Source organism: Cydia strobilella, chromosome 22, assembly GCF_947568885.1.
Source record: "Cydia strobilella chromosome 22, ilCydStro3.1, whole genome shotgun sequence".
Classification (NCBI taxonomy): domain Eukaryota; kingdom Metazoa; phylum Arthropoda; class Insecta; order Lepidoptera; family Tortricidae; genus Cydia; species Cydia strobilella.
In genome coordinates this window covers 1,764,638-1,785,787 of record NC_086062.1, presented here as the reverse complement: position 1 = coordinate 1,785,787, position 21,150 = coordinate 1,764,638, and the positions used below count along the sequence as shown (strand labels likewise).

The window sequence follows — 21,150 nt, the reverse complement described above, 5'->3', positions numbered from 1 at the left end:
TCTTTCACTGGTATGCGTTAAAATTATAAATAACAAACGAAACAGTCAACGCCCTCTATGCGAGTGTAGGCCAAAACTAGTGGCGCCATCTGATTGAGAATCAAATTTTCGTGATTTTCGAGGCACGTTTTTTCCTTAGACTGTATCCATCTATTACGGAGTTATATCTATCTTTGTATCTAGTGAATCTCTAATTCATTTCCCGAATCGCGCCGTAAATCTCTTTTATTTTAGTTAAATTATTAGTTAGTTTAGTCAAAGATAGATATAACTCCGTAATAGATAGATACAGTCTAAGGAAAAAACGTGCCTCGAAAATCAAGAAAATTTGATTCTCGTTCAGAGGGCGTTACTAGTTTTGGCCTACAGTCGTATAGATGGCGTTGACGGTTTCGTTTGTTATTTAACAATTTTAACGCATATCAGTGAAAGAACATGGGTCAAAATCATAAAAATAATTAATGCAAATAATAAAAAAAATTTATCTATATTTAAATACATTCTATCGTATTTTTATAAATCTTCATTTTTAGTTTTAAAGTGTGGCGACAGATGGCAGTGAATTTACTGGGGTTACAAAATTTACTATGACAGTACCGCTCTAGTATAAGTTACTCTATGGTTTAGTAGATACTTTTGACGCGTAATTTTATCCACTACTTTTGATACTGCTTGTATTATGAAAATTCCACGCACTTCATATTGCAATTCAATAATATTCAAGGTTGCAAAGCTTCGCCGACAACCGACGTAAGCCAATAATCCCCAAAGCTGTGTAAGCCCCGACTAAGTCAGTTATCTGATCGACAATATGTCGAGCATGGCCGACAAATTGCTGGCGGGTTCCGTTGATTGGTTATTGATGTCAGTTCAATGTTAAGGTTAATTTTGAGACTGTGCTAACAATTCTACCGTATGTAAAATACGCAAGAAATACCTACAAATGAATACATAGGTAGGTATTTTCTTAGATAAAAAAAACAGAACAGGACTGGATATTAAAAGCAGTAAGAGCAAAAACAATACCTATTTTAATCGATGTTCGTAGTCTAAGACTGATATTTTACCACTTGTTTTTTTAATTATACAATTTTTCGCATTAAATATTTTATGTCTGCGAAACAATGCACATACTTGGTCTATTAAGAATTATTAAACCACTTTTTGCTCAAGTAATAAGTAAAAACTTGTAACGTTACCTATTATTTTCAACAATTTATTAACGGAAAATTAAAGACGTTGTGTATACTGTAACTCTTAATAGTACAAAAAAGATTGTTGAAATGCCAATATTAAGAAACATTTTTTGAAACTATCAAATACTTAATAAAAATAGCGATCAAAAAGATGACTATATTTCAAAAGACTACACAATTTTCATGGATGTTAAAGTTTCTATTTGTCGGTAGTGCTCCGATGGGCGGGCGCGCCTGCGCGCAGCCGGGCGTAGCTAGGTACGTTCCATTTTATATCACCTAACCTAGGTCTAGTTAGGCATTGCACTGGATTTGTGAAACTGGGGTTTAAAATATGAAAATTTTCCGATTAACCACGATTGTATAGGTACACAATTTAGATGTTTGATTAGAAAATATTGATCTGATTAAAATTTAATTTGAAATGGGCAATGAAGCATAATTTTTCTGTATAGGTATTTTTCACGTTTTTAAGAAAGACAAAGTTCAAAATATGGCGGAAAATATACCGATTTTGCCCAATAGTTAAAGGTGAAAAAACATTTACTGGCAGTCGAATTACCTTTTACATTGTTTTCGAGCTCCTATCGACGCAGTTACATGCATCTTGTTCACGGGTAGCTGAAGATTGGGTTGGTGTCAAAGTTGTGTAGACCGCGCTCTGTCTACCCTCATTCGTGCGTGAAACTAACCGTGAATCAAAACTGTTATCGTAAGAATGAATTTCCGAAAATGATGTACGTATCGTTATTTGAAACTTATTAGTTTGTCTTCGATGAAAAGAAAAGTCGTGAAGAATTGCATACATTCTCGATGGTATATTAGATATTTAAAATATTGCATTAGAATCAGCAGACACTTTTTCATGACCCACTGAAAACCTAAAAACAGTTTGTGCAGAATCGATAGGAGAATCGATTGCGCTATATTTTAATGGGGGTAATTTTTTTTTTTACATGCTCAGTCTACAAGTTTGTAATGCAATATCAATAACATTTGACACGTTTTTTGTCAATGAGCAACACCCTTAACTGGCCATTGGTAAACCTTATCTCGTTGCAGGTATGCAAATGGTCAGTTAAGAGTGTTTACGATGTTAACTAGCAATTGTTTGATGGCACAAAAACGACGAAGTACCTTGTGTAAAATTTTACCAGTCGAATAGAATTGTTAGGAAAACTAAACAATGAATATTTTTTCAAATATTTATCGGATTATCCAAGATGAGTTTAAAATAAAGTAAATCTGTAGAGGTATCTCAGGTTTTCAGGGGCTCAAGTAACACCGTGTATATTGGCTTATGCCAAGGCAAACGTTGTTAGATTAAAGATGCCTGTTATGCCTTGAATGCTTAACATTCTAGTATAGAAACTTAGGCATTGCAACAGATTATTAGACTATGTAATCAAAACGTATGTGCTTAAAATGATTTAAGATCGTTTGCTGTAGATAACTCTGTAACGTGCAACTAAATTAAAACTGTACAGCCTATTACATTGTATATAAAACTTCTTAATAACATAATCAAACCTTAGGTACAAAATTAGTAGTGCACAAATATTGCGTCCGCCTCTTTGACAATTGAAGTAAGTGACGCAGTATGAAAATTTTATGTTAACTGATTAATCAAATATTCGTTCATCGGTTTAAACCTGAAGATGTATTAGATAGTTAATTTGTCATCTGTCTAATACGTAGTACTGGAGTGTCCCCTCAGAGCCTACCCTGGAAGTCCCGATGACCTGGTCTCACTTACTTCTGACGCAGCTTAATAGCTGAGAACCTTGGATATAAACTTGTGACATACCTAAATTTTTAAATTAAAGGAAAAATGGAAAAATGTACACTGGCAGAAGCAATTGGACCACGTTTCCAATTGTCGCAGGTTCGAGTCCTGCCGGAAGTGTAAATTTTTCCTTTAATTTAAAAATTTTGAGTATATCTCGCAGAGTATGTTTGCAGATTTAGCCAACAGGGCTGGTTAGTGTTACTGGGGACAAGAGCGCTGGCAGCTTCCTTGCTCAACGAATAAGCGTTGCGATTCAGCGAGGAAATGCCACCAGTATCTTTGGCAGTATGCCCCAGGGGCCCTCTTTAGATATTAATAATTAGTAGGGATTTTTATAGATTGCATACATAAATACATACACATAATCACGCCTATTTCCCGGAGGGGTTGGCAGAGACCACGGATTTCCACTTGCTACGGTCCTTCACTTTCTTCACTTTCATAAAACGCTCGCCGGTTTAGGGAGCTCTTGATCTTGACCTGGCCTTTCTTCAGGATTTCCCCGAACTGATCAGAGAAAGTTCGCCAAGGTCTGCCCCTTCCAACTCACTCTCTTTGTTAACCTTTTTTCATTCATTCTTTCCACGTGTCCAAACACTGCAACTTCCGACTATCATCAAAATTGTACAAGAAAACAATTTACCAATGCTCTTTCAGTTTGATAAAGTGTACGCTTGTAGAGCGGCGTCCCTTTAGAACTTTAAAACAGGGTTCACTACGGGACCCTCTACACTAATGTCCCTGGGGGCCGTATACTGTCGAATACTCGCCCTGGATACTCGTCTTTACAAGTGTTTAGTCAAATTTGATACGAAACAATCTATACACTTTTTTTTTATGTCAATAACGCTCTTTGTTTAAAAGGAGAATGGACAATTTGTCCCATGGATGTATACTGTTGAGACATATCTCGTTTGAAAGGGCTTAGTAAATAGCATTATTTTGTTGTATGACACCAACTTTGGATAACGTGCAGGGACGGTGCTATTAAAAAAGTGTGGCGCATATAAACTGTTGTTAAGAGCTTTAAGAGCTTTATCGATTAAGAGCTTTAAAACGATATATGTCTCAACAGTATACATCCATGGGACACTTCCCATACTAAAGTGCCCATTCTCCTTTACTAAATATTATAATACAGTTATACGAATCACTACATGTGTGTAACTTAATGTTATGTACTTATGTTATGTTCTTATGTCGTCATATTGTATCTCTTTTTGTATTAGTTTGTGTAAACGATGTGTAATTTTATTTTTCGCCATATTTTATGTCTCTTTCTTTTATGTTGCTTTCTTTTTGTCTGTTACCTTCCGTGATTCTCACCTGATGGTCTCATCGGAAGATCAGCGCTGGAAGTCGCCAGCAGCATGCTGAGATGGGGCCATTTCGTGACACTTTATTTTCATGTTATTTTAATGTATGTCTATTGTCTGTGTGTGTTTACGAATAAAGTATTCTATTCTATTCTATTCTATACATAGTATAACAAAGTCGCTTCCTGCTGTCTGTAAGGATGTCTGTCCCTTTGTGTACTTAGATCTTTAAAACTACGCAACGGATTTTGATGCGGTTTTTTTAAATAGATAGTGATTCTAGAGGAATGTATATATGTATAATTTGTAAATATTTTGTGTAAATTAGTTGAACTACCCGCGCGAAGCCGGGGCGGGTCGCTAGTAAACGAATAAATTTGTACAAAACAGTTTTTTTTGCCACACAGTAAAAATACTAAATTTAATGTCAACATGGTTTAAACTATAATTGTAATGAGCATAGTTTAGCGTAAAATGATTCGTTATGAATTTAAAAATACAATTCAATAGTGGTAGGAATTGATTCACACATGTATATAAGTAAATCGATCGTTAAATCAAACGCACATTTTATAAAAGGGCACAGGTCATTTTGCACCAATCACAGAAAAATATTTTCATAAACACAACTATACGTTTTATATTATTTCTTTGCTATTGCGCCAAATTGTCTGTTGGTATTACGAAAACAAGTGATTATGTAACTAGCCATTATAAATATTAACTTTACTCGTACCTAATTCAGCTCCGGTTTATTAAAACATACAAATAAATTATTCATTCAGGTACATCACTACCAAAACCCGAATAACCACAGTCTCATAATCACTAAAATGACACCCGAATCCGATTCTCTCTTTAATTTTGATATGGTTTTCATTTCATTTTGATACTACCTTTAGTCCAAGTCCAAGACTGCATCAAAATAAAATGAAAATCATATCGAATTGTTCAGACAGAATTGGCCCCATCACTAATCCACTCTCGTGCGCCCCTGTACTTAGGGTGCTATCACACTTGTAATGAGCTTATCTCGGCTTCTGTCCACTAAACACTTGTGCACACGCCTGTACAATAAATTGGTTAAGTGCGTATTTTTAATCTTATTTAGGCTGGTTTTTGATGGATTAATTTGGTTTGTGGTTTTTATCACTAAGTACCCTGATGTGTGACATGCTCTTAATTATTATTTTTTGCAACATATTTTCCTGGCCTAGATATTTATTTATTTTAAACTTTATTGCAAATCAAAAAGAAATTACAAATGGCGGACCATTTGCCTCGTGGCATATATATTGCTGACCAACTTCAAATACATCATTGGAATTTCATATAATCAGCTTTGTTTTGTCCAGTTTTGAAGTTTTAATTCGAACGTTTTGCTTGTTTTATGTCAATTGGTAGTACCTAAAGATATTATAGCGGGCGTAAAAGCATTGCATTCGCTTGCAAATTAACTTACCACCTTTGAATTTAAGTTAGTAGGTACAAGGTACATCATTTTAAAACTAACATGGGACCAAATCGCGCACAAACTTACGTAAGCGTTACGTAAACGTAAGTTTGTACGCGATTAAGTCCCGTGTGAGTTTAATTTAGTAGGTACATGTTCTAAATTGGAGGCGACAATAGATTAGACCATTCGTGTTCGCCACTAGCGTCTCACGACGCTCGGGAGACGCTAATGTGGGGACACTAGCGTCTCCCGAGCGTCGGCTAGTCAACTCTATGGCTGCTGCTCAACGCAACGTTGGCGCAACTGCGCAGCGTCACTATTTTCCATAGCGCTGACTAGACGCCGGTCGCCGACGCTCAAAAGGCGCTAGTATGAGGTCTCTCCTAGTCTGCGTGTGAATTGCCTTAAAGCCGTTCCAACGGTTTGCCGCTATCACTGTCACATTTCGACAGGAAATGACGGGAAATACCATTCGCGCCAAGTGTCAATTTTGTCGATTTTTATTTATTTTAAAAACTTTGCCTTACAATATCGAAATTCGAAAGCGGTAAAATTACTATTTAAGTTAAGATTGTTTTTCTTCTTTTTTTTTTTGTTTATAGTGTCACATAATAAATAACCGAGTAAAGTTGGATTAAACGTCCAAGTTAGAGGTTACTTTGGGAATTAATTGTATCTAGCGAAGTGTCATAATTCGTGTAACGGAAGCTGTGTTATTAAAGGTAATATAATCAAGAACTACATATATTTTTTCCACGTCTACAAATATCAACGTTTCTAAGAAAAATATGATCATATAAGGAGATTTTTCGCCTTCTGGCTCAGGGAACGGCCTTAAAATACGATAACCATTATAATCAATACACTTATAGATCAGTTTATTAACAATAGTGCTTCATCTAAAAGAGTAGTTTCCAACATCACACCCCTGATCATCAGTAATGTGTGAAACAAACTAGCATAGATCGATCTTATTCCCATAGGACTAGGGGACAATATCCACTACCAACAACTTGCAATATATACCTTAAAGATATTAGGATAAAGGTGTTTATTGTGTGTGAATGGGGCTTGAAATAATGTGCTCAAGTAGATCTAATGTTGTCAAATTGAATGCACTTTAAAATGGCTTTAGTTGGAGTATCTGGTTAATGTAATCGAAAAACTATTGAGAGTATTGGTTTAGTACAGTCAACCATGCAGAGCTCAGGAATATATACATACTAGCTTTTGCCCGCAAATTCGTCTGCGTGGACTTAGTAACCGCAAGGAGTAAGGAGAGCGCCTGGATAAAGCCTAATAGCAATCATTCAATTTGAGCATATGCCTAATTTTTTACACAAATTATCTGGCATTTCATTAATTATCTCAATTCCACCCCTCTTTTGACCTTCTTAAGGGATGATTTTCGGGATAAAAACTATCCTATGTCCTTCTCCGGGACTCAAACTATTCCTATGCCAAAATTCAACAAAATCGGTTCAGCCGTTTAAGCGTGAAAAGGTATCACACAGACAGACAGACAGAAAAACTTTCGCATTAATAATATTAGTATGGATTTTTATTTTAGTATTTCTAATTTCTGTTGTATTGATATTTCAATTATCTGGAGTAAGTAGTAATTTTTCATGGTTATTTTGAGTTTTTGTTCTTGTTAGAACCTATTGTCACAAACAGTATGAAATGCTATTCAAAATTAAGAAATGTCAGAAAGATCTACTTAAGTGGTAAGGCAATCTAGTAGAAAATTTGTCATACCTAATATTGTCTTCGGTTACCGCGATAGTTACTCATGAAATAAAACTATGAAAACGGATTTCATTTCATTTCATAATACATCCCGACGTTTCGACGTTACGCTGTAAAGGGTTCAAAACGTCGGGATATATTTTAAATTCAATATACGTGATATAATCCGTTTTCATAGTTTTATTTCATTTGTCAGACATATTTAAATTTACACCGTCGATGAATATAGTATTATTGGCAGATCAACTTCACACCACCTTTTGTAAAACATTACGTTGTATAAAATGTAGAAAATATAGAATGAGTTTACCAAATTTACATTTAGTGGCAAGTACCTAATGATAGTAACTCTAAAGTATGATTCGAAAATTATAGACATTTCCGTTAAAATGTAATATTAAAAGTCTTCCTCGGGGTCTAAGAGTTTTTTCAGGCATTTATTATTAGGTTATTACAGTTGAAACGTAAGGCAGGCTAAAATAAATTCCCAACGATACAATAAAAACAATTCACGAAACAAACAGCTCGCAAAATTCAAATTATCAATGAAACAAAACAACGCTTCAAATAAATCATCGAACCCAAATGGTAGGGTGTCCAACTAATTAAATTGTCATAATACAGTCCCATTATTTTATTGAGCGCAGAATTTAATTTTCGTCAGTCGTAATGCCACGTCTCCTGGGAGGGGAGTGACATTGTATCGGGAATGTCCTGACTAGTCCTGAGTAAGGGGGGTCACTTTATGGTTGATTTGGGACTGGGGTGTACAATATGGTGTGATTTTGTGTGCGAGTGATTTTTGTTTGATTTTGGGAAGGTTACGCGTGTTTACTGATTGTTGAAGGCCCGAAGGAAGGAGAATTTTATGTCAAGTGCAAGATGAAGTTGAATTCAATATCATAATCATACTTTTATCATAGAGTAACTTATACTAGAGCGGTACTGTCATAGTAAATTTTGTAACTCCAGTAAATTCACTGCCATCTGTCGACACACTAGTTTTAAAACTAAAAATGAAGATTTATAAAAATACGATAGAATGTATTTAAATATAGATAAATGATTTTTTTTATTTGCATTAATTATTTTTATGATTTTGACCCATGTTCTTTCATTGATATGCGTTAAAATTGTTAAATAACAAACGAAACCGTCAACGCCATCTATACGACTGTAGGCCAAAACTAGTAGCGCCCTCTGAACGAGAATCAAGTTTTCTTGATTTTCGAGGCACGTTTTTTCCTTAGACTGTATCTATCTATTACGGAGTTATATCTATCTTTGCTTTTATGTACCAATGTTTGACGACCGGTCTGGCCTAGTGGGTAGTGACCCTTCCTGTGAAGCCGATGGTCCTGGGTTCGAATCCCGGTAAGGGCATTTATTTGTGTGATGAGCACAGATATTTGTTCCTGAGTAATGGGTGTTTTCTATGTATTTAAGTATTTATCTGAGTACCCATAACACAAGCCTCCTTCGGCTTACCGTGGGATTTAGTCAATCTGTGTAAGAATGTCCTATAATATTTATTTATTTAATGATAGTATTTGATTGTGCATTTCATATGTTGTTTAAAATTTGTTTGGGTTTGTAAGCACAGATTTTTAAGGTTTGAATTCAATTCCATTTTTCATTTCAATTCTTGACTGTCTAATATAACTAATTAAAGAATAGTTATTTGTTATACAAGGGTGCAAAGTTGTATTTTACCCGCGAGTGTGGAATTGAAACACGAGCAAGCGAAAGGATTCTATAGTTGAACCACGAGCGAAGCGAGTGGTTCTAAAATAGAATCCTGAGCGTAGCAAGTGTTTCAACATACGAGAAGTAAAATACATTTGCACCCGTGTGTAACACAAAACTTTTCCCCTCACTATAGCGAGGAAAGTGCAACATCCACAGGCGTTAGATCATCTTCATCACTGGAATCACTCATTTTTTTACGATATTATAACAGAAAACACTAGAAATTCTGATTTTTACGTGAGTCGGTGAGAAGAACAGTAAAAATTTTGTTGACAATGTTGACATTTCTGTTCTGACGTAGGAAATGTCAACGATGCGTTTTGAAATTGCATCGACTCAACTTGTGTGTTCAGAATTATATTTAACATCATTATTAAAAAACAATCGTTTCTTATGGAATTTTAAGGTTTATGACATAAAATCATTAAATAAAGCTAAATTTAGTATTTTTATTAGATTCTCAAACCATCTATTTAATGATAATTAATATCGAGCGAACCATTATTATGAGCGTTTTACGTTTTGTTATCTGTCAAGCTACTTAAACACGCTCCATCCAATTACTTTCCCCACTAGTGGATAAAACGCGTTTTTCCCCGCTTGTTTTAAAGGATAAAAGACGGCTTTTCGAGCTAGTGAGGGGAAAAATCATAATCGGCTTCCTAGCATACCTACTTAAAAGAACAAAACAGCGAAGGTCTCAAGCGACACTTCGATGAGACTTTTTTTAAACGCTTTCCATTTCGAAATAGAAATATTTACTTGCCAGAATATAGGTACATTTCAATTAGGTCTTAAAACGTTTTGCTTACAGAATACTTTATAAAACTTTTTATCCCCAGGTACTATGAAACCGGAAGCTTCAAAGCCGGCGTGATTGGCGGCTCGAAGCCTAAAGTCGCCACGCCGCCAGTGGTCGACGCCATCGCGGCGTACAAGAGAGAAAATCCGACCATGTTCGCGTGGGAGATAAGAGACCGGCTGCTGAGTGAAGGGATCTGCAGTCAGGACAATGTGCCGTCTGTTTCTAGTATCAATAGGTAAGTTATCTGTGGTAATCTAATAGATATTATAGGTCTGATTAGAGATTGGGAAAAAATCTCATTTTACTGCGACTTTTTTAGGAAACCGTATAATGTTTGCTGTTAGTGAACATATCAAAATCTAGTAGGTCCAATGTGTAGAGGCTAAGAAAAGAACCTCATTTCGCTACGACTCCTTTTAGAAAACCGCGTTAATTTTGCTGATAGTGACCTGCACCCATCAAATACTAGTAGTTTACAAGAGAGAGAATCCGACCATGTTCGCGTGGGAGATAAGCCTAAAGTCGCCACGCCGCCAGTTGTCGACGTCTTCGCGGCGTACGAGAGAGAAAATCCGACCATGTTCGCGTGGGAGATAAGGGACCGGCTGCTCAGTAAAGGGATCTGCAGTCAGAACAATGTTCCGTCTGTTTCTAGTATCAATAGTTTCAAACTTTTTAATCAGGCCATCGGCACTCCTTTTTACGAGCCAAAAGCAAGGGCAGACGGGTCAGAGGGCCTACCACGAACACAGAAATTAGCAAATTGCGGGTATCTTTCTCTGTCATTCTAATTACACCTTAATTAAAAGAAACATATGCCCGGAATTTGCGAACTTCAGTGGCCGTCGGACCCATCAAATATATAACTTTTTTTTGTGTTGTCTTTTCCTGTACCGTCCGTCTAATTATAATTGAATGACAACAGATTAAAATTTTCGGATTTTATTTTAGTTGATCGACGTGATTGTTTTATAAGAAAAACGGACCATTTATTCAAGAGAAATCACGAACGATCATCTTTTTGATTATTGCATCGAATACACAAGTTATCCCTGAAATAAGCATTATTTAAAACATTATTTCATATGCTGACTTAAGGATGACTCACGTTAGACCGGGCCGTGACCGGGCCGGAGCTTCCGGAGCTTCGTTTTCTATGGGAAGCATCACGTGATCACCTGTCATGTCATAGAAAAGTAAGCGCCGGAAGCTCCGGCCCGGTCACAGCCCGGTCTAACGTGAGTCATCCTTTACTCTCATGGTAACTTTACTCATATGGTAACTTTAACAAGAATTTCCTTACAAAGCATTTCTAGCATTCCCCTTTACCTACGTATTCCTTAGCATTGATTGAAAGCACAAAAGCGATTCCAACTTGCAACTAAACTTTTCCTACTATTTTCTTACACAAAATACTCTTCCATCGTAAAGACAAAACAGACATCTTAAGCAAAATACTCGTACCTACGAAATAGATAAAGAAAAACATTCAGACCACTCCCTTTCAGAAACTTTTCCGGTGATATTTAATGTAATTTCAACTCTTTTGTGGAGGTATAAGGTTTAGTTTTGCCGGATTTAATAGCGCTTGGAAGAGTTATTGAGTGTGGCCATGAAATGACTTTATAGTTTGGATATTTGAATGAATCAGCAGAATTTGATGTGACTTATCTATAACTACGTTTTATGGTGACATTATCATCAATTTATTTATATTGATTATTTATGATATGAATAAATCTAAACCCGACTGAGATGGCACGGCCACATAAAAAGAAGAGGAAAAGACCATGTCATTAATATTGCATTGAACTTTCCGGAACAACTGAGAGGAAGAGGAAGACCAAACTCCACATGGTGGTTCAATATTAGAACCGACCTAAAGAACCTGAACATAGCAGAAGATACAACCCACTCGAGAATCGACTACTCTGGCGCAAAATGACAAGGAGACCCGATCCCACGGATAAGGGAAGGAAGAAGAAGAAGATCTAAAACTAAAAATAGTTTATTTCTATAATTTGATCATAAACATGATCAGGAACACATTCCCATCATATTTTTGCCTTTGGTGCATTCCGTTAAATTATTGCATATAGGTAGCTCGCCAGTCTTTTAAACAATACTTTTGATAAGTAATATACTGATTAACTGGTTTGAAATATTAAGTGTCAAACCATGGGTTTCTTTGATAGTCAAGGTTTTTTAGTTTTCGTCTGGGAGATAAACTACTTAAGTAACCAGTTTTGAATTAGTTATAAGTGCGATTTTAAAATAGCCTTAACATGAGTAGGCAACTTCTGTCTATTTATCATTAATATCATTATAAAACAAAAGTATTCCTCGGATGCTGCGCCATCCGCCTTTTTCCTGGCCCTACACAAGGGGTTGCGTGACGCGAAGTGCGTACCGGAAACGGGTGGGGGAACAAAGATGGCGTCACCGGAAGCAGGGACACGTGCTCCGCGCGCACCGGACATCCCCCGTACCATTGAATTATTACGAATACCCATAATAATCGTATAAAGTTTTTTGCCTATGACTTTACGTAGGGTAAAGTACAGGGTTTTTCGATTAGTATATCAATCAAGATATTGGTTAATATTAAGTATTTCTTAGGATTAGAGGAAATATTTCATATTTATTATGGAAACGGAGCGAGAGCACTCACTCAATGGGTATCAAAGGCAGGAAATAGTGGGCCTTGGTCCAGTGTAGAAGGTAGAATAGTGCTGATTAAGACAAGTCGTTTTAGTTCTCTGCTTTAAGACTCAACTATGTACAACTTTGGGAACAGATCAAATTAGCTCCATGCATATATTTTTTTTGTAATCATAATTTATATCGTTTGAACACCGGAAAAACATAAAAATACTTTTGTAAACCTTCACATTATTTTATTTAAAAATATTTAAAATGTAAAAAAAAAATTGAGCGGTTGAAACACTCATAATTTTTAACAATTTGTGTTCTATGTTGTTTTGTTAAATAAATTCTATATTAGATACCTTTTAATGATTTAATCTTAAAAAATAAAGTCTTACTTTATTAATTAAATAGCACGTACCTCCAATCATCAATTTGTTTTATGGTGGTAGTCATTTTTAATAAGAAAACATGAATAAAACTGGAAAGCTGTCATTCTTCCGGAGTTTGATTAGGTCTGGCCAAATGTATAAACATGATAGTAATTTAATTGCTATATTCAAATAGCCTATTTAACGCTGATTCATACGATATGTGATTTAATGTATAATTTAAAACATAGAAAAGTTTAAATCAACGATTTTTTAAATTCTCTTAATCTGCGCTGACCACCCAACGGGGCCCCGTCACGTGACTGCTTTTGCGCAAATCCGCGGCGTCACTTGACTGGGTACTTTTCGCGTTTTCGCTGGCGCCACCTAAAGAGCTAGCTAGGCACCTTGAGTATTTTGTAAAAGCTAGTTCTTTTTTTTTTGATACGTAACACCAACCTATCGACATACATTTTCTGTGACAGCTTTACGAAACGATGTAAAATTACATTTGCGATGGTTTATTAGCTTTATCATTTATCAAACTACCCTGCCATAAACTAGTGTCCTCAAAACAAATCTCTAATTACATGCAACACAGATAAGATAAGATAAACCGGTAATAAGATAACGTACCGATATTAGTTCACCGGATTACATGCTACCGTTTATTAATCGCGGTATCTGACAGTTTCGAGTGGGCTTAGATTGGATCTGCACTTAACGGCGGAAATCATATTATTATTGTTATTAGAAGTTATCAAGTTGTTATTATTATATTTCATTTTTGACTTAATTACATTTCTTTTGGATTTAAATTAATTAATTTATTCTTGATTATTACTTTTATAGCATAGAAATCATAGAATAACATTGTATAATGCATAGATTATAATACTTATCATATTTTGTAAGTCATATTTAACTAACAAAGAAAAACGATGTCAGTTGGTCCTAAATAAAATGAAATTGATAAAATATGGCGATTGCGTTGTAAACTGTCTGTTTTACCAAGCACATACGTTTAAATTAAAAGTTAAAATTTAAATTAAAGGTTAAGATAAACCGCAGCCAAATAACACTAAACCCTACTCATAGTGTTGTGTTCCTGCCGGTGAGTAAGGTTGCCAGAGCTCAACGAGGGAGAGGAGTGTTAGGGTCGGCAACGCGCATGTAATTCCTCTGGAGTTGCAGGCGTACATAGGCTACGGAGACTGCTTAACATCAGGCGGGCCGTATGCTTGTTTGCCACCGACGTAGTATAAAAAAAAGATAGAAAAATTCGCAAATCACTTTTAACCAACTGTAGCTTACCAGAAACTCGTGAAATTCTCAATTCTCCTTTTGTGCCGCTTTAGCCCAGGGAGGCATTTAGACCGGAATTCTAAAAAGGTCGCAAGTTCGAGTCTTGCCCAAAGCGGTGAATTGGGTAGAAACATGACAATATAGATAAAACAAAGACACAAGACAAAGATAAGACAGAGAGAACAAAAGAGCGTACTTCCATTGTAAATCCGGCAACGCACTTGCAACCCAGGAGATGCAGGTATCCATGGGCGACGGTTATCGCTTCAGACAGGCCTTCAAGCAATTCGTTTGCTTGTTTGCCTCCTTCATAGACATAGTATATACAACTAGTTATAGACGCACCACCGAGCGACCGGGGGTAAAAGAAAGAATATTCATATAAAATTTGGGCAGCATAGGAGTTTTCTATTTCACTCTTATAAACTTCGGTATTTCGCCATCGCCTCCTACATATGATGCCACCCGGTCGGTGATAAGGACAAATCATGGCACTATTTTCTCTTTCCTCTATCACAATAAGACTATCTTTCTCTAGTCAGGCCCATGGCCTACTCTCATAAAAAACAGATCCTATCAAAGTTTTGATCTCTCGACAAGCATGTTGATCTACCCACTTTCAACACTAACATTTAAAGGCCCCCCTACACTATCATTCTGTCATTACAATTGTCTCAAATCAAGCGCACCCCTAGGGTCGGCACTCACGAGTTATTCGCCAGGGGTGCTTCAAGTCCATTACCGAACAATAACGCAGGATTACCGGTATCAGTAAACTGGGGTACAAATCTAGTTATTTTAAATTTATTCTGCTAGTAATGGATATTGTTTTTAAGTAGTTTTACATTAGCACTTTTATTGGGTTTATTGTAGGATATTATTGGTAATTTAATAAGGATTTCACATTTTTTTATTGTTTAAACAAATGGTTACGGAGGCAGTTTAGCTATTATAAATATGAGAAACAACTGCACAGGTAGCTTTAAATATATCGTATGTCCTATATTTATTTTTATGGAGTATGATTGTATATTTTATTCCAAATCCATACACGAAATAAAAAACATTAATAAATTAGATGGTACTAGATTTAAATAAAAATATTTTTTTTAAAGATACACATTCGTAAAAGAAACGAAATAAATTAAATGTAATATAATTATATAATCCTTAACTTACCTACCCACTAAGTGATAATTTGTAAATAAAAAATAAATATCCACCATGAAAATTGCATACAGCAAACTAAAATCTCATATTGAAAACCTTTTGCCACATTGCTAGTAGTTAGAGGGAATGGTTTTACTTACTGATCTAATCTGCTCAACACAAACACTCAAAATCGAATTAAAAGTCAAAATTCCAAAAGTCAAGAGTCAATTCGAAGCCCATCGCTAGCTCAATACGACGGCGATGCGCGTGTCCGCCGCGTGCCCGGCACGTGCCCGTCACTTGCCCGTCACGTGCCCGCGCCGGTAATGCTCGTGGTCGTCATGAAGTGAGAAGTTGGAAATGCTTTTAGAGTTGCGTTGTCTATTGTTATATATGTGAAGGTTTGGAAGAATGTCAGCGGTGTCAGTAATATTGACAGGACGAAGGAGCTGCTGATGGGAGGATACGGAATGTAAGAAATACTGACAAAATAATTATTGAACCAACTTTTTATTGGTTGGTAATTGTGACAGAGCATAGACATAGTATTATACAAGTAGTTATAGACGCGCCACCGACCGACCGGGGGTAAGAGAAAGAATATTCATATAAAATTTGGGCAGCATAGGATTTTTTGTCTTTCACTCTTTTAAATTTCGGTATTTCGCCATCGCCTCCTACCTATGATGCCACCCGGTCGGTGATAAGGACAAAGCATGGCACTATTTTCTCTTTCCTCTTATAGGAATCGCAATAAGACTATCTTTCTCTATCAAATAGTGTCAGGCCCTTGTCCATAACACTTGTTATGTAGGTGTTTTGGCACTAAATATAAATTATTTATAATTTTAACGATACTACAAGATTTCATACCGTTTTTATACATTTACTTATTTAGATAATATGTAGATCAAGAAAGACATAATATTGCCTACACTTGTTACATTTCCTAAAGATATTTACAAAAGTGGTTTAACTTGAAAATAAAATATAGTTAGCCTTAATACCATGCATAATAGCATAATGGTACGAGAATTTTCAGTCTTTTAACAGGATCTTCTGATAAAAGTGCATAGAAGGTCAAATTACAATAATCCAACGGGCTCAATAATGTATTCACACCCTCCATCCCCAGCACGACAAATTATTTCATTCGCGCACCAAAAATTCAAATGTCAAACCGGGGTTGCCAGGAATTATGGCCTCAATTACCAGACGGGCGGGCTCGATTAAAAAATGTCTTGACGTAGCGCTGGGTGGCAGTTTTTTTAATGTTTTTTTTTTAGATTTTATGGTTATGATATTGCGGGGCGTTTTTTGATGACAATGTGAAATTATGGTTAGCAAGAAAATAACTTGGTAATGTTTGTTTTGGAGAATAATTTTGTAATTTTTTTGTCTATAAGTTTAAGTAATGTATTGTCATAAAATATAGGTATAATTGACAAATAAAGCAAAGTCACTCGCGCAATAAATAATATAATAAATGGCTAAAAAACAATAAAAAACGTAGAAAAACTTTTTGATGTCAGAAAACACTATCTTAACCATTAAAAGGCATCGAAAGTTACATGTATATTTAATTTACTTAAGAAATCAGTGGTGGTAGAACACCATTTTGTGACCATAGTGACAGTGTTTCGCATCATATCTAGCATCTACTAATGAGTTATGGGAGTTGGGTTTCTTCTCGAGAATTTTTTCCTCGAGAAATCTTGATCATGAATTCTCGTGTCTCGTGAAATCAAAAAGGTCGAGAAACTAAAACCACTATCTAAGCTAAGAGTGAAATATATTTAAGAGCATGACCATACGAGTAGATACTTATTTCAGATTTAAGCATAAAACTGAGATTATAGTTTAATTCGCAATAATTCATTATCCTTACAAAGATAGCTGTAATCGTAGGTATTAGCATTATTTTCCAACATACAATTTGCAAAGAACAACTTCCGTCCTTTTAGCGAATGTAAAAATTCCACAATAAATTCGCAAAAAGCAAGGGTTACATCCGCTTCCTGCGGAAGGGTTGCCAGCGCTGCGGTTGCCCAAATATTTTATTCTATTCTCTGTGATAATGTTACCATACCACAAGTGCTTTATTGTATCGGAAACGGGTTTGATTTATCTGTGTGACAAATTTTTTAGTGGATTCTCGACATAGTACGATTTATATTTTTATGTATTTGCAACCTTTGCAGGTTTGATTTGACTGATACTCATATTGTAATTAAGTTACTCAACCATGGAGACTGTATAAAGGAGCCAAATCTCTATGTATGAAAAGTGTCCATCAAAAAACAGTAATTAGGCGGCGCCACCATACACCGAAATACTACCAAAAACAACCTACGTAATTTGGTCGGGTTATTTGTTGCCTTATATGGTTCATGTTATACTCATGTCCCAGAGCCGAACTAGCGCCACCGGAGAGATTAGGAACTATTATTTAAAGCTTAACGCGGTCACTTTTACAACAATTCTGAAATAAGAGATTGCGATCCTTTCTATACTATCCATATACTCAACGTTTCTTAGTCATTTTTTTAATCGACTTATGCCCACAGAACTAGGATGACATAAGCATAAATTTTAGGTCTGTGCTTATGCCGTTTACTTCACTTCATTTCACTTTGTAGTCTTGTTATTGCGTTAAAGTCCGTCTAAGCTAGCTTTACACCGACTTTGAAGTAATAAAGTGTAGCAGTGCCTCTATAGTCTATACACATCTCACAAATCACATATAACGGCATTTTGGCATTTTCACACACGAAGCAAGCATAGAAAAACAACGCGACAACTAACCATGCAGGGAATCCGCCATCAAGGGCTACGGTTACAGCTTAAAACTCGTACGCTGGTTTACCACCATTGTCTTAAAAGTTGCAATTTCTCATTTCACCATTAGTTCGCCGCAATGAATCAAGTGGCACGCGCGCCAACATCCTTTTTCCATATACCACCGCGCGCCGCAAATGCCTCGATTGGCCACGCATCCGCCGCAGGCCACGTGGCGTTTTTTGGCAAATTGCTGAGGGTTTTGAATTTTTGAAGGGCGGTTTTTTATTGCCCTAATTTTGGATTATGAGATTAGATTTGCATTAACAACTATTAAGGCGAAGTTATCGAAGATCATCTACGGCAGGGGCAGGACAGTGTATTATTCTTAAATAATTAGAGGCCTAATTAATTCTAACAAAATCCAAAAGCAAAATCATATGACTGTACTTAGGTATTAAATATTTCTGAATAAAAGAGCCGTTTTTAGGGTTCCGTACCCAAAGGGTAAAAACGGGACCCTATTACTAAGACTCCGCTGTCCGTCTGTCCGTCCGTCTGTCCGTCTGTCTGTCTGTCACCAGGCTATATCTCATGAACCGTGATAGCTAGACAGTTGAAATTTTTACAGATGATGGATTTCTGTTGCCGCTATAACAACAAATGGTTCATGAGATACAGCCTGGTGACAGACAGACAGACGGACAGACGGACAAACGGACTGACGGTCAGACGGACAGCGGAGTCTTAGTAACAGGGTCCCGTTTTTACCCTTAGGGTACGGAACCCTAAAAATGTAAGTATATGGAGTTCTTGATTAATAGGTATTTTTTAATAAACACACCTACGACATAATTTGTTTCTTTATGAATAATCGTCATATTTATTTCTACACGTTCCTCGTTACACAAAACACCCTAAAAAAAATCCCCAGACAATAACGCAGTAACAAGATTTCGATGCAGCGATGACGACATACTGTTTCGCGGCCATTTTGCTGAGTTGACGTTTCATTTCCCGCCATGATAGATGACGCTGGCTTCGTGAATTATTGCCAGTATCTCGCGGGTTGACATATGCAAAAATTGTTTCGGGAACTTATTATAAAGGTGAATAGGGTTTTAGTTTGATCGATGGCTGGCTTTTTGCTTTGGATTTTAACAGGTGCTCATCTGGTTGGAGATTCTTTGTAAACTTTTGGCTGCTTACGTTTTTATGAGAATCATTTAAATAATGATTATTCAGAAACCTAATTCCAATGTGCGTTACGTCACGTTCTTTATTGAGGGACTTAATAAAGTTGAACTTTTTTGTAGTTTTTGTTAGTTTTTGGCTCTTGTTGTATGCGTGTGTCAAAAAATGAGTCAGTTTGTGTCAAAACATAACCAAACTTAACTTTCGAATGATCCACGGATCGTGCACCAGACATTTTCATTTATTTATTTGCATTTCTGCTGTTTGATAGGATACACACACACACACACACACGGAAGAGCGGTGCCTCCTAGCACAGGTTATTTTGTAAATAACTTAAAAGGAGACACCAGCCACTGTAATATTTGTAAAGTTTTTGAATGCAATAAACAATTTTGAATTTTGAATTTGAATTTTTTGAAAACGCAACAAAAACATACCCTACACTTCGACCAGTTTCTAAATTAACCTTTTGTTCTCAGGATCGTCCGCAACAAGGCGGCAGAAAAAGCAAAGCACGCGCACAATCAGCAGCAACAGCAAGAACAAGAAATTTCCTCGGCGCAGGGCAGCGTAGTATCTGTGAGTATTTTATATCTGTATATCGTTCTTAAGTTGCAAAATTCTTAACAAATAAGTGTCTCCAGAGTCTTTTACTCAGTGTGCTAATTATCAATAGATATGGTCTAGGTTTACGAAGAGACCTATAGTTTCTCGCGCACGATTCGGTTCGCGGGTTGAACTGAGATGTACTAGAGGACCTTAATGGTAAGGTGTATTGGGTTAACTTTGAAAATATCTATAAAACTAGAAGCATTTCATATAGTTTGTCAAAGGACTGTCTCATTTCAAACATGGACAAAGAGAATCATACTATGTCTTACGTTTGTACTAGCTTGCAGCACCCAAAAGAAAAGGATCAGTATAGTTTTTTTGACATTCTTTGAAATTCTAACATTCACACTTTTTATACTTCCGACAGTACTTAACCCAATTTGTTCATCAGGTAATAACCCATTCGGGCAACGCGGGCACGACAGCCGTCCTCTCTCCCACGACGGAGCAGCACGTACCCAACACGGGCAGCTATAGCATCAACGGTATACTCGGCATCGAGCAGGTCGAGGGTCTACATAATGGCAACGGGCTCAAGAGAAAGCGACACGAAGACCAAGGTAAGAACAGTCAAAACACCAGCCAAAGCATCTCAAACAACCCTTATAGAATCTACGGTATACTCGGGATCGAGCAGGTTGAGCGTCTACATAATGGCAACGGGCTCAAGAGAAAGCGACACGAAGACCAAGGTAAGAACAGTCAAAATTCTAGCCAAAGCATCTCAAACAAAAACCTCCCCTCACGACGGAGCAACACGTACCCAACACGAGCAGCTATAGCATCAACTGTATACTCGGCATCGAGCAGGTCGAGGGTCTACATAATGGCAACGGGCTCAAGAGAAAGCGACACGAAGACCAAGGTAAGAACAGTCAAAACTCTAGCCAAAGCATCTTAAACAAAAACCTCCCCTCACGACGGAGCAACACGTACCCAACACGGGCAGCTATAGCATCAACGGTATACTCGGCATCGAGCAGGTCGAGGGTCTACATAATGGCAACGGGCTCAAGAGAAAGCGACACG

General features: G+C 36.6%; 1 protein-coding gene across 1 annotated transcript in view; it reads left to right on the top strand.

Annotated features, from left to right (window-relative positions):
* The window catches only part of LOC134751597 (paired box protein Pax-5), a 127,657-nt gene that overhangs the window by 89,687 nt on the left and 16,820 nt on the right, over positions 1-21,150 (top strand). Inside the window, exons 5-7 of the mRNA XM_063687072.1 lie at positions 10,098-10,295; positions 19,989-20,088; positions 20,513-20,681. Of these exons, the coding sequence (XP_063543142.1) occupies positions 10,098-10,295; positions 19,989-20,088; positions 20,513-20,681 (467 nt within the window). The remainder of the gene's footprint in view (positions 1-10,097; positions 10,296-19,988; positions 20,089-20,512; positions 20,682-21,150) is intronic.